The sequence below is a fragment of the Pocillopora damicornis genome, chromosome 10, assembly GCF_964200805.1.
Source record: "Pocillopora damicornis chromosome 10, jaPocDami1.2, whole genome shotgun sequence".
Taxonomy (NCBI): Eukaryota; Metazoa; Cnidaria; class Anthozoa; order Scleractinia; family Pocilloporidae; genus Pocillopora; species Pocillopora damicornis.
The window spans coordinates 11,929,738-11,943,529 of record NC_142679.1 but is presented as its reverse complement, the minus strand read 5'-3'; the positions used below and the strand labels follow the sequence as shown (position 1 = coordinate 11,943,529).

The window sequence follows — 13,792 nt, the reverse complement described above, 5'->3', positions numbered from 1 at the left end:
AAAAATATCTCGAAGTGGGAACTTTCAACTACTTCCTGGTATCAAGGTTAAAAAAGTTATTAGGGGAGTTTTAGTGACACGACATGTGCGAGAAAATTTCCCCCAAATTTGTTTCACGTAGAATTTACTGAGTCCGCGATATGCATAATGGACTCTTTCAAAGTCGCACGGCCTTATGACGGATTTAATGAAATAGCAGTGAGCGTTTAACGAGACGGTTTCACATCCGGGTTGTTACCGTTGAGTAAATTTTCAGGAAAAAAATGTAACGTTGTTCATGAGACCGGTTAACGGTTGCACAGAGACAAATACTAACTGTGAGGTGTGTCCCTAAAACATTGTGGGGAATAGCTGATAAGCTAGGGAACTGGATAATTACCTGGAATTCCACTTTAAATGGGAACAAGGCCCGTCACGATCTCAGTATCTCCTCGACCTGTTAATGATTATATTTGTACCCCTTACCTTCTTTAAAAAGGCTTTCTTCCCTCCGTTTCAAACTGCGATACATCTACGTTAAAAAATCCAGTCCCACTTTTGTTGCTGATATACTTTCCCTTTTACGTTTTAGATTTTGCGGTTCGATGCGGTTGTTAACTGTAACTTGGTTAAGCAGTCGGACCCCGTCTAAAATCTACTAACAAGGTTCGATTCCATACGTGGGCACTCGCGTGTTTCTTGATTCGATGACCAATCTCAGTTACCCTTTAGCTCCCATGAGTGACTAAGAAAGAATTTCTCCTTACATGATCAATGCAATATCGAGCAAACAAGTGATGAAAACAAAGAAAATTAACAACTCGGGGATTATTGGTTGATCAATACTAATTTTTGCGAACTAACATCATAAGAACTGTAAGGTTGACGGTAAAGAAAATTACCAATGAGATCTTGGGAATTTTAGGGTCAGTCAATTTTTTTTACTCCACTTCCGGCACGTTTCCATTTTTGTTTACAAAATAAATCTATCTGCGCCAAAAACGCATCTCAGTTCCTTTATTTTCTGGTCAACATTGATTCCATCCCGAGTTCAAAAGCTACGTAAATATGTTATACACAACTTTTATTCTGATCTGCGTTCCAAAAACAACGCTCGCCTCTCCGTTCTAATAACTCTTCATCTCTTAGCTACAGCTGTACGTTCAAATCTTAAACACCACTTTCAACCAGTTTCCCTTTTATCCAATACAGGTTCCCCGATCACCAAAAATTAATAAAAGGCATGTTTATGGACACCTAGGAAAATTTCAAACATCTTGAATTATATTTCCCATTTTTTCGAAAAGTGGAAACTATCATTGAGATTACAGGGGAAGCTGACTGAAACCACAGACTACACCCGTACTTCCCAATTCCGGTAGGTCTTCTAACTATTTTGAAGAATGAACAGTCTTCTAAGAAGAACGCACTCCCTCCAGAATGATAAGTCAGACTTCGACAGAGGTTCAATTGATAGGATATAAAAAATTCACTTGCAAATCCCGTGTGAAGATATTTTTATTTTCTCGTTTATGTTTCTGCTTATATTAAATATCAATACATTTTTCACGATTTAAATTAATAAAACACCAATTTATCATGTCACAATTTATAAGTATTACTCCAACATTATGAAAGCTGAACTGAGACAGAACAAGTATTTCAAGCGATCAGTTACAATATTTGTTCTGATCGGCAAAGGAGAACAAATTAACACGTTGATTTCTACATGAGGAGATTGTCACTTGAGTGTTAAAGACGCGTACTTCAAAGAAAATGACTGACATTGACGCTCACCACCTGAAAGCAATTTTCTTTAGCTATACCGTTATTTACTGGCATAACACATGCCTCGGATCTTCATTTTTTTGGTTAATATTTCTTTTTAATTCTTTTTCATAATTCTATATGAACTTCCGTGTACTAGTCCCATCCCTCAGCAGCTGACCACGTCCGATCGTTTGATTTTATGGTACCTTATATTACAGGATATTTCGCTCGAACAGCCAATAGGCTTACTTCCCTACAAAAGAATTGACATACAAACACTAAATGGAAATTGGTAATTAAGATATATGATATAGCCTTTTGAATCGTTAACACTGGAGCATGCATGCAACGGCCGACTTATCTTATATACATATTAATCAATCATTTGTGCGACGACGCCAATGACTCCTTGTATTCTGCATCTGCGTTTCAACTTATTGTAATTATACCAGAATGCAGGGGTAAGATTTATTATTGATCAACCGTTTAATCCTTCCAATTCTATTTAATGCTGCTGAAGTGGTCGGCGAATTCCATATCAACGTTCGCTAAAAAGTAGGGTACCGAAAGTGCTTTTCAGGGCAGGTTGGTAATCCCACCCCCACGGAGCGTATCACGGTCAAACAGACTTAGCTTTGGAAATGTTCCTATAAGAAAAAGATCGACACTCACCTGTTCCCTTGAACCACTTTGGCACTACACCTTTAGTGGTTCCTCCAACGTGCGGTTTGCTGTTGGGAGCGGAATTCTGTTCCTCAAGGAAACCTGCCCCATTCGAGGATGTACCTACACCTTGCTCACTGTATACAGTGGACGAGCTAACCAGCGAGTCTCCTATATCAGGTCTTGAACCAGCGCGAACTGTCAAAACTCTACAAACAAGCAAGCATAGTCACAAGAAAACATTGCTCATCGCGGTCACAATGTAAAAAGAAGCGAACCCAAAATTGCCTGTCAGTCTTTTTTCGCAGACTCCAATGAATCATTCATAGTCTTTCTTTAAGATATAACTTGTGAGGGTAAAGTTCGAGACACACCACGCTTCGGGAGGCATCACAACTTTCTGCGTGAAATCTCTGCACTAGCAACAGGACTTTATCCAAGTTCGGTTTGAAGTTGAACGTTTGATCGCAGCCAAAAATGAAACGCAGCGCGACTCATTTGAGAGCAATAATCAAAGAGCTCTCTCGTTGCAAACACTTGACGCCAAATGTATCCCAAAGGGCTTATGTGGCCTATCAAATCTGACCCCAAAAAGGCTTAACAAATAGCCATTAAGACTTCCAATTTAAACTTTTAGAGTTTTTGTCTTACCCAGTATCAACAACAGATTTCTCCGCATCTAAAACTGATGAAAGGTTGTCAAGTAGTCTTGTTGAAAGGTAGTGCTCTATGATGAAAAAAAATCATTACGTTTTGAAAGTCTTTTTTTCACAGCTCAGAAAAAAAACTGCGAGGTCTAATTAGACACATTAGGAAGAATGTGCCACATCATACTAAGTACTTTTTCTCATACCTCTTTGATGTTGAGATCCAAAATGTACAACTGAAGCTGGGTATAGTTTATTCTAAACCGAAAAATATACACATGCAAGTACGTTAGTAAGTTTTGCGACAAGTAATCTTGCATAAACACTCTCAGTTTGTTACAGAAACTATGGAGGAGGTGATGACCGCCGAAAAAATAAATTTAAGATTTAGATCGTGTCGATAACTTGGCAAGATTGAGTTGGTATGAATTATTCTTATTGGTTTGGAAAAGGAAAATACTTTTATAGAGGGACACTATTCAGTATTGCTGACTCACTATCATTGATGCTAAGTGACTAAAAACACCCAAATAACAGCAAACAAATAATACAAATGAAACTTAACATGAATGAAAACCCAATGACCAGCGGGGTCCTTAGGCTGATCGAGGAACAAGTCAGATCGAAACAAATACGTCTAGATCCATCTGGTGATCAGAGTGGAACTCGACACCAGGACTCCCGGATTAAGAAGTAAAAGAAAATAAATAATAATAAAAGAAAAAGAATGGTGTGGCTCGGTAAAGAGTTCTCAAAGTGGGAATCGGGAAGAGTTGGGGATGGGAACTGGCAGCCGTTCATGCCATAAATGACTAATTTTTGAAAAGGAAAACATGTGGACTCTGAGAAGTATGTTGATTTTCCACTAAGCTTTCGGGTCAATACTATCGGTAATTTTACTTTTAAACATTAAGATAAGTGGCATATAGGGTTGTTCTCACCTCAAACAAAGTTGAATTTGGTTTGTCCAGGAAACGCTTAGGTGGTGTAGTATCTAAAGACATGGATGCAAACGAAAACAGTTTAAATTCAAAACTAAGGATTATAAAATAATTTTTAAAAAAAAGATTGCAACTTCTTCAAAAGTACATGCAGGAGTGACAATATTGTACAGAAATAAAATTACTTACATAAATAAAACGGAATATTCTGATCTTCTAGGTGGGATTTAACGAATGCTGTCAGGGTTGAGACTAGAAGTAAAAGAACTCATAACATTTAATAACATAACAGAAAAAATGGAAATAATTAGTTTCAAAAATAGTTAATGGTGCTGTTTAAATATCTACTCTGTGCTTTGCAATTTATGAATCATCCACGCGTTTGTAAACCTCTTCTAGGAACCGACAAAAATGTCTTTTTGATAGTGAGGATCCCTCTTTGAGGGCAGTGTATAGAAGACATCATGCTTTACCTTTTTCCATTGGTCTGAAAAATGCTTGTAAGACCAGCCTGTCAGGAAACTTAATGCGCACAACAACCTGTGAAACAAAACAAAACAAACTAAATTGTACTGAACGTTCGACTACACGTATGTCTCTTCGTTCGATAACACATACATTGTACTAAACACATATGGCCTTTAATTAGTGCCACAGAAGAAAAAAGGGTTTTGAGGTTTCAGACGAAGTTTAATGAGTTACAGTACCGCTCGCGTTAACTGTGCAGACTAATTTCATACGCTCAGACACAGGGTAGTCAGACGCACATACACGATTTTTTTGCGCGCACGCTGGAAAAAATGCGCGACTCGTGTGCCATTGTTATTAAGTGCTTTAAGTTTCCTTTGTATTACATTGTTTAAAACAGAGAACTTTCAGCTTCAAATTAGTCGTTTTTAAAAACTTAAAAGTTTATGTTTACTTCCGTGATATGTCTTGCAAAGCAGTTATGGTTACATAACTCTGTTCTTAATGATATGGTTGTAAAAAAAAAAATACTGCTTATCACAAAATACTAAGCATTAATAAAAGAATTTTGCGGACTAGAGGTTGATATTTACTAGTACCTTGTCGTATTTGTACATTTCAGACTCTTGTCGCACTTCTCGCATGGCTCTCGTCATTAGAGGAGCACTGTCTGCTTGTTTCCTGTTATTCACAAATAAAAAAAAAACTGATTACAGCGTTTGGCACCCTTTTTGATCATCTGCTCAAAACTATCTCGTATTCAGGCTACTGCCCACCTGACTGGAAATGCCCTACAGGATTGTATTATATTTTCGAACTAGTTAATTTTGATAAAACCTACGTTCAGCAACCATATCTCCACAACGGCCTGTTAGTTTTGCCCTAAACTGACCAGTGTAGAAAGAGTCACCCTGTATTCTGAGTGCATTGCTCTCACTCAAAATACTTATAAATGACACTGTAAGAATCACTAATGCACCCCACTTGGACAGGTACAGAGGACCCTTTGTAGAGCGGACAATAGCTCAAGTAACGAAATTTTTTCCCCAATACTTAAGGCAAAACGAATCTGCCCTCACTTGACAACTGTACTATACCAAAAAGAACCTGTAACAAGCAAAACTCTAGGCGATTTTTCATTCACTTTCATTGACTATAGCAGGAATGCCCTCCACCATTTTGTTTGTAAGTAAACAGACAGGTCATAGAAGGGAAATTGTCTATCAAAACAGTTAATTCACGAATTAGTAGTATCGCAAGCTAAGATTTGTTTGCTGCCTTCAAAAACCGTCCCTGTCAGAGTAAGAACATGGAAATTGTAACACAGAATTAACTTAAACAAGGTTATATCGACCACAATCTCCTTTTTCAAATCACATCTTTACTCTGTATTAGCCTTTACAGTACCTTTCATTCTTCAAGTCTCTTAACATGACCCGGATGTCATCCACTGTTACTTCAAAGAACGAATCTGGAATTTCACCTGGTTCAAAAGGCATTCATAAATTACCCTTCATAAATGCATGAAACATACAAGTGCAATCACATCAAATATGTACGTTAAAGAGAGCAATCGAAAAAGTCTGTCTTAAAACCTAAGCAAGGTAAGGCCTGGGAGATCACTGCAAAAGAACTGACCCACACAGGTTCTTACATTTACATGTATATGTCCTAGGTTAAAGAAGCCTGAGAGGCATTTGGCAGAGAAACCATGGGAATGCAGTATGGGAGAGTGAGGAGAAAAAATAGAACAAAATACCAAAAGGGGAGAAAGAGAAAGCTGGAAGAAGGAGAAAAGAAGCAATGGATGATTTTAGGGAGGCCTAACAGGAAGAAGCTGAGATAACCGGTTGAAGAAATTTCGATTTTTACCTGACTACTGTAAATAAATTAAAATGAGTGAAGAGATGAACGGATGATGGAAAACTTTGACAAAATTAAAAGGTCAAAGAAAATTATTTTACCTTCATCGTGTTTAGGAGAAGATGGATCTTCTTCACTAAAAGCAACAGGCTGTCTGTCACATGGTGTGGCTAGGAATTCCTTACGGGATGCATCAGCCCTGAAACAAAAAGACACTTAACCACCTATAATCATGATTCTGGAATTTTTGGTATGTAAGTTTGTGTTGTCAAGGAGAGACCAATGAAAAGAAACATATGCCAAGATAAGCCATAACCAAGTCAACATTCAACATCATACAAATACATGTGTACAAGCAGAGAATTCCTGACCAAACTTGGTGAGGTGAAAAAATAAGCACTACTGAAATACACTCTTAAAAAAATTATCCATTCTAGTACCTTTCTCTTTGGAATAAGTCCATGCCTGCTGTCTCTTCTGGGAACTAGATATACAAGAAAACAATGATAACAGGTTGCCATTACAGCATAGAAATTGTTAGCTATGAAACAGTATTACTTAAAATAATTATACCTTAAACTATACCTTAAAATTTGCAAAAGGAGGCTCTGGAGGAGTTATTCTGGCTCTCTTCGGTTCCTTTATACTGTCTGTAAAAAGGATTTAAAACATGTCACACTCCATGAATTTAGAGAGATTAACAAAAAAACTGTAAAAACAAAAACACACCCCTCCATTCCAATTTGTACAGCTCCAACTTAGAAAACTCCCTCTAACAGCTGGGTACACAGGCCACAAAAGTATTAATATAATTCTAATACTAAGATTTCTTTTTTTTACCTTGAATACAAGTTCCTCGTGCACCTGCAATATTGTCTCTCCTGGCATTTCTAGGGACTTGATTCGAGTTTTCTTGAATTATGGTTTTAGCAGATGAGGTTGTTGATGTAACAACAGCACTGTCTATCATCATTTGCTCAGATCTGCATGCACCCTGGTCTACATCTTGTGAAGGAAGTTTATCCTGTAAAATGCCACTTGAGGCTGAGTTTGTCTTATCTGGCAAAAATGAGAAAACAAACTTACATGTAAATGTTTAGCTATGGTGAGGTTGAGTGGTCAGTTTCATGTACATCTGATAACTTGCTAAAGACGGTGTAGTTCCAAATACAACTTTGATTTTAACTTAAACTATATCATTTAATTTTATAATTTTCAAACAGAAACATTGAATCTCTTTATTTCTAAAAAAAATGATAATCTTATGGCTTATGGCACTGTGATTCCATGTAGGATGGCCTACAAGCTCCATGAGTACACTCATGATACAATGTGCCATTTACAATCAAAGATAATTACTTAAATACTTCATGCTCCATCAACTTCTAATTACTTTGAAAAATTGACACATATCTTGGCATGGAATTAGCATAAAATTTATATTCAACCATTTTTGTTCCATGTTCAAAAGAGCTGCAGGTTTAAACAAAGTGGGTATTGTGTTACTGAAAAACATATAATAACCTTTCACTGTTAGCGGCATTTCTACATTTTCAGCTGCTGTTTCGACCAGTTGTCTATGAATCAACCTGCAAGTTAATTTTCAAGAAGGTTGAGAGATCTAAATTACGATAGATCATAATTATCTTGACCTGTGGATGATATACATGTAACAAGTGACACATTTATCTTTACAAGTTAACTGGGAAGTAAATGTTTAATCTCTGCAAATGCCTTTCTTTTTTGCATTGACTTTGATTGAGACTGATCATTGAAGATCAATATTTTACTGATAACGTTAACAGTTTATTTCTCACTTCTTTGTTATCTAATATTCTAAACAACAGTAAATAGCTTTCAATCAGCACACAAAAAATTATAATATTAACAAACCTATACTATGAGTTGGAAATAAGATAGGACCACTGAGGCACTGATATGAAGCCTTTGGAATGAGTTAAAAACTCACTTTTAATTTGTAAAACTACAGTTGAGACTGTATCAACTGAATGAAAGTAAAAAGCAACTACAAAAACAACACCAAATCATAATCAAAGGGCAATTGGTATTGAGATATATATGGGATCTTCACAAACCTTATGACAGCTCTTTTTCCAGTCAAGCCCAAGGAATGTAGAGTTGCTCTTCGCAAGCAGTTTTCACCTTTTATCTGCAGAGTCACAATTAAAATAACATTACCTTTATGAAAGTGAATGAAGCCACCATTAATAACAACGTTGAGTTATCAAGATTTGTGTAATTTTCAGCAGTGTCAGTCATGTGGCAAGGGACACCATCTAGCAGTAAAATGATCATCTCAAACAGGCAGTAGCAACTTATTACAAACATTACCAGACATGTTTGTTTGTAACAGTAACTCCAAAGAATGACTCTTTTTTTCAAGTTATAGTGATTTTATGTTAAGCAAAACTCAGTGATATCCCTTTATGAGACCTACATCTATCCTGGTTGAACTTTTGACCATTTGGATTAACCCTTTAACTCCCATGAGTGACCAAGACAGAATTTCACTTTACAATATCAATACAATATTAGGCAGACAAGTAATGAGAATCAAGAAAAACATTAATTAGGGGATTATTAGTTGATCCAATACCAAATTCTCAAAACTAACATCACAAGAACTATATAGCAGACAGTAAGGAGAATTACCAGTGAGATCTTGGGAGTTAAAGGATTAACAGTGGTTAACCTAACGTGAACAAAACAGAGCCTTCAATCTGTACCTCTTGTGTCATGTATATGCACACTGGACTCTTCTGTTCTTCAGGAAAAGGATTAATAATCTTCCCTTGCTGAGAACTGCAAAAAAAAAAATTAATTAAATAAATAAATAAATAAATATATAAAGAACATTAAATAAGTACCTGTGGCATATCAATGTACATCAGCTATCAGTATTTAGACAGGGAGACAGGGAGACAGGGAGACAGGGAGACAGGGAGACAGGGAGACAGGGAGACAGGGAGACAGGGAGACAGGGAGACAGGGAGACAGGGAGACAGGGAGACAGGTTCATAAATGAATCAACTAAAACAAATGTTACTATACCAGAAGCAAGATATCTATTCTCCAATCATTCAGTTGTATCTCTCGGAAGCAGGTTTCTTGTCCATGGGTTTCCATGAAAAGGCATAATTATTATCAATATTTCTTTTCATGCTTTGCTTAGTGACTGTAGTTTAATGACTTACATCTGTAGACGCCAAAAATGTTCTATGGCTTAGTGACAGAGTACACACATGTAGCTGGCAGGCCAAGGGTTTGACTTTTTATGAAAGTGTACATGGTGTTTTTTGACTGGATATGACTGTGACATTGATGGCCTAATTTCATCTTTGACCATTGTGCATATGCTAACAGAACCATTAAGTTACCAACAGTACATTTAGTTACAGCAGATTTCAGTTTAGTTAAGGCCTTGATGTCTAACCTTTTCTCATTTACATCCCAGTGTGAAAGAACATCCCATAATGAAGATGATGAGGGGAATTCCTTTACAAGTCTCTCTCCAGACTCTAGTTGCAGGCCCAAAGTAGAAATAGACTGCACTGTTCAAAGGAAAATAAGGGTGCATTTTACAAGGCCAGATTATTTTGGTACTTGAAGTACTCTGGCAAGAATTACCTAACTTTCACAATTGTACAGTTATTGGGTTATTGTTTGCACTCTTAAGTACTCAACAAAGCTTTTCATTCACCAGGACACATTAATAAAAGACTTAACTACTGCAACCACTTCTAAGAACCCCTTTGTGAGCCTACATTGACTCTCAGTTACCAAGAAAGTATTAAGCTTTTATTCAGGTGCTTCACTGGTTAACAGCCCTTACAGTTGTATGTTATACCTACAGCTTACAGTCACTTGATTCGTTTTTTACAAAAAATACAAGTCAAACCGTTGTAAGAATGGTAAAAGTAGTACCCTTTTTCCAGCACTCAGTTATTTAAGTTTTATGTATAATTAATTTAAAGTTACAGCCACTGTAAATCCTAAAAATAACAAATTACTGTATTTAAGTTATGAAAAGTACATCAAATATCACTATTTCATGTTTGACTTTAAGCATTAGCTCATTTGAAAAGTCTCAACTATCTGGCCCCTCCTAATATAAGATTTCACAGTTACCTTGCTTCTTTAACATTAAAGAAAATAAACAAAATATTTTAAAAACATGTTTCGACAGTTCCTCTGTCATCTGCAGTTCTGATTTATGCAAAGTTGAATTTGAAGTGTATAACAAAATGTTGATTGGACAAAACAAACAATAGAAACAGAACAATGTATGCAATTACAGGAAAGTTTTAAATTAACATGATAAAGTTGATAATTGAGTACCTTACTAAGCTTACCTTGCTTTGATTTCTGGCTGGCCACAAGTTCCAGATGTGCATTATTTGACAAACCAGTATATCGTATTGGTAAGGTATCATCAAGAATCTTTCTCTGGTGCCTAAGAAATGGTCAAATATAGGACGGTTCAACCTGTTAGAAACCATTAGCAAACAGGTAAACTGGCACAGATTTTGTGTGGTTGGCATACTCCAAAAAGGGGCTACTCTCAGTAACAGTCAGTGTCATAAAAAAAGAAACATGCAGTCCCCTAATCCATGTGGTAAATTAGTACAGAATCCTCTATGACTCCTCATAGAAACTGAATTCCAAAATACAGCATTGCACTTAAGCTAGATAAATGGGTATATACTGATAATGTAGTACTGATCATTTTTGGTGCAAAACCAACTTTCAGGCAGAATATTTTGGTTTTATCGATTGAGTTGATAAATGAATGTAAATTGGCCACTGTAGAGGGCTTTTAGAGCTGACATTTTGAGTGTTAGCCATTTGAGAGTTAGCCCTTCAACTTGTAACATCAGCTGTGGAAACTCTTTACAATGGCCATTTCACATAATCAACTCATTTGATAGAGCCAAATTGTCTATTATTAACACCACAGTTTCTTTAGAAACTTAACCCCCTCAAAACTTTCAGGAAGGCCTAATATATGGTGTTACCACCTTTTGCTACATATCTTGGGCAGATATAATCAACATCAGACTTATTTGACTTTAAAGCATCATGCAATCTAATTTTATAACTTGAGTTATGATAATTGTTGAATCCAGTTTCAGAGAGGACTGTCTCCAACCCCTCCACATTACATACAGTGTATGAAACAAGTAAAGCAAGGTAAGGTCACACAGATGAACTGGTACAACTCATGGTGAAACAAGTGAGTTTCAGGCATTAAACTACATGATACATGTGTAGGTAGTTCACTAGAATACAGTTCAGCTACAAAATAAATATAAAAAGTTCTTATACGCGGGTTATTACTGTAGTTTATGGTTACTACATGTACATGTACAGCATGTCCTTTTGCACGAAGAATTGAATTGTAGATCTTTGAGAAATTTGCATGCATACGTTTTTATTTAGCGATTACGGGTCATCAAAGTAATTGAAAAATGTTGGTATTTCCTAGTTATATAAACCGAGAGGCTGAATGAACCCGACTGTGTTGTTGTTTTACATGTACCCTGTATACGTCACTGAGACAAAAAATTATCAATTATAAAATAGCTAGACAAATAAGAGAAGCAAATATTTTACTAACTGCAAAGAGAAGTTTTCAGATGAAAGGCTTTGTTTTCTGCACACCTCTTCAAGTACCTGGAGAAATGAAAGACACGTTTTAAAACCCTGAAAAAACTTAATCTACCTTACAACGCCTGTTAACGAAGCACTTCAGTCAAGCTGAAAAAAACTCATATCTCTTCGCGAACTAACAAAACCTTTAACGCAGAGAGGCGGAGAGTAAAAAGGAACAGACAGACCTGAAGTAAAGTGGTTGTTGGATTCACTTTAACGATTTGCCGGCGCGCATTAGGACAGAGAACAACGACACTCTTACAAGCCGCCATATTGAATCTGTGATGAGGTCAGCGTTTTTCCCCGCTCCGCACCAGTCTTCCTCGTCTTCGCAATCTTTCGAAGGGTTGTGTCAGAAATGTGCGATTCTCCAGTCCGCAATAAAAAAGTAGGTACCCAAACGGTACATGTCTGAGATACACTTCGTCTTACAATTTGTAAAAAAATCGTCATTCATAATGATTGAATTTTAACTACTAGCGAAAAACACAAGCCAGAATGAAATGGATGTTTTCTTTTCAATTTTCTACCGCTGAAAGAGAACATGGGAAAAATAAGTGGGTCAAAATATTATCTCAGAATGAAGCGCAAGTTGGACGACAGCACAGAAACCGTGTTCTAAACGAGTGACGGGAAAGGCTACTTCCCTATTCGATTCTTATTGCCATTCGATCGATCCCTTAAAGATGTGCATTAACCGACCTTATTAATGGTCATATTGTAAATTACTCACTGTCGCAGAATTAAGATATAAATCCTGAAGACGTGCTTCACGGAGGGACAAAGTCATGTCCTTTTTCTTGATTGACTATTTATGCAAGCCACAATAGAAATTTCAAACTGGCCAAACGGAAAACACTTCTTCCTCCTCTAAGTATTTATTTCCTTTACAGCTGTTTACAGAGCGTCACCAAAGGGGACTTTTGATCATATTTAGCATAATTAAATCCCTGTCATTCGTAATTAGTAGAAGTAAATCCCTCTCAGTTGTCAAATTCTTTACTTGTGATATTTTTCTTTCTCTGCTCCTCGTTGATTTTAATCTTTAAAACAAGGCAGACTAACGGACTGCATTAGGAATTGACCTTACCCGATCTTAGATTTCTTAGGCTAAGAAATCTACGCAATTACCCAGATTTGACGATTAAAGCGCGCTTTAGCAGGGGACAGTCATTTACTTTCTATCTGCTCTCCTAATTAACTGTTTCGGCTGGAAAAAAACCAACGCCAAACATACCAACTGAATGAATTATTTGATCCCGAAGTGGATATCTCTTTTTTTTGCCATTGTCTTTTGCACTTAATAGTATGAACTCTCGATGTCTTTTGAAAGCGTCTGGTATATGTTTACCCTGCGGGTGCACCATAGTGGTTTGGAGTCGAAAAATTTTCTTGAGTTTCTTGTTGATTAACCTTGTACGTGTTCCGCTTTAGCTGAGGGGGGCATTTGTATTCGTATACTTTTTTTTTTCAGATACTCAGGAACTACCTGCATATGAACTTTCCTCCACGATCAGATTCCTGTGTCGCTTTGAAGTTGGAAATTGATAAACGGATTAAACCATGCTTGGTTTAGATTTGATGCTTCAGTATGTTTTCTTCTCTCTTCATGATGTGTATGCGCTCCTCACGCGTGACAATTATGCAAAATACGGATACGTATTGCACTACCAGGGAATTAGGTTACAATGACACGTGCTCTATCTACAAGGTCTTAAGTTCCTTGAGAGCTGATTAAGCAACTTACCTTTGATTTACCTGAAGCAAAATTAAATTTCTTCCGGATTT

The 13,792-nt window shown here is 36.7% G+C and overlaps 1 protein-coding gene across 1 annotated transcript; it reads right to left on the bottom strand.

Annotated features, from left to right (window-relative positions):
• Positions 1-1,479: 1,479 nt before the first annotated feature.
• LOC113683925 (tether containing UBX domain for GLUT4) lies at positions 1,480-12,726 on the bottom strand. The gene is made up of 20 exons (XM_027201215.2): positions 12,190-12,726; positions 11,970-12,025; positions 10,705-10,805; positions 9,786-9,903; positions 9,079-9,154; positions 8,428-8,501; positions 7,856-7,920; positions 7,172-7,390; positions 6,917-6,981; positions 6,772-6,815; positions 6,433-6,530; positions 5,876-5,951; positions 5,068-5,149; positions 4,474-4,540; positions 4,190-4,252; positions 4,001-4,053; positions 3,266-3,317; positions 3,064-3,139; positions 2,422-2,621; positions 1,480-2,002 (listed from the first exon to the last, which is right to left on the bottom strand). Exons 1-20 carry the CDS (start codon positions 12,274-12,276, stop codon positions 1,995-1,997), a joined length of 1,680 nt encoding a protein of 559 aa, XP_027057016.2. The 5' UTR covers positions 12,277-12,726; the 3' UTR covers positions 1,480-1,994.
• Positions 12,727-13,792: the final 1,066 nt, after the last annotated feature.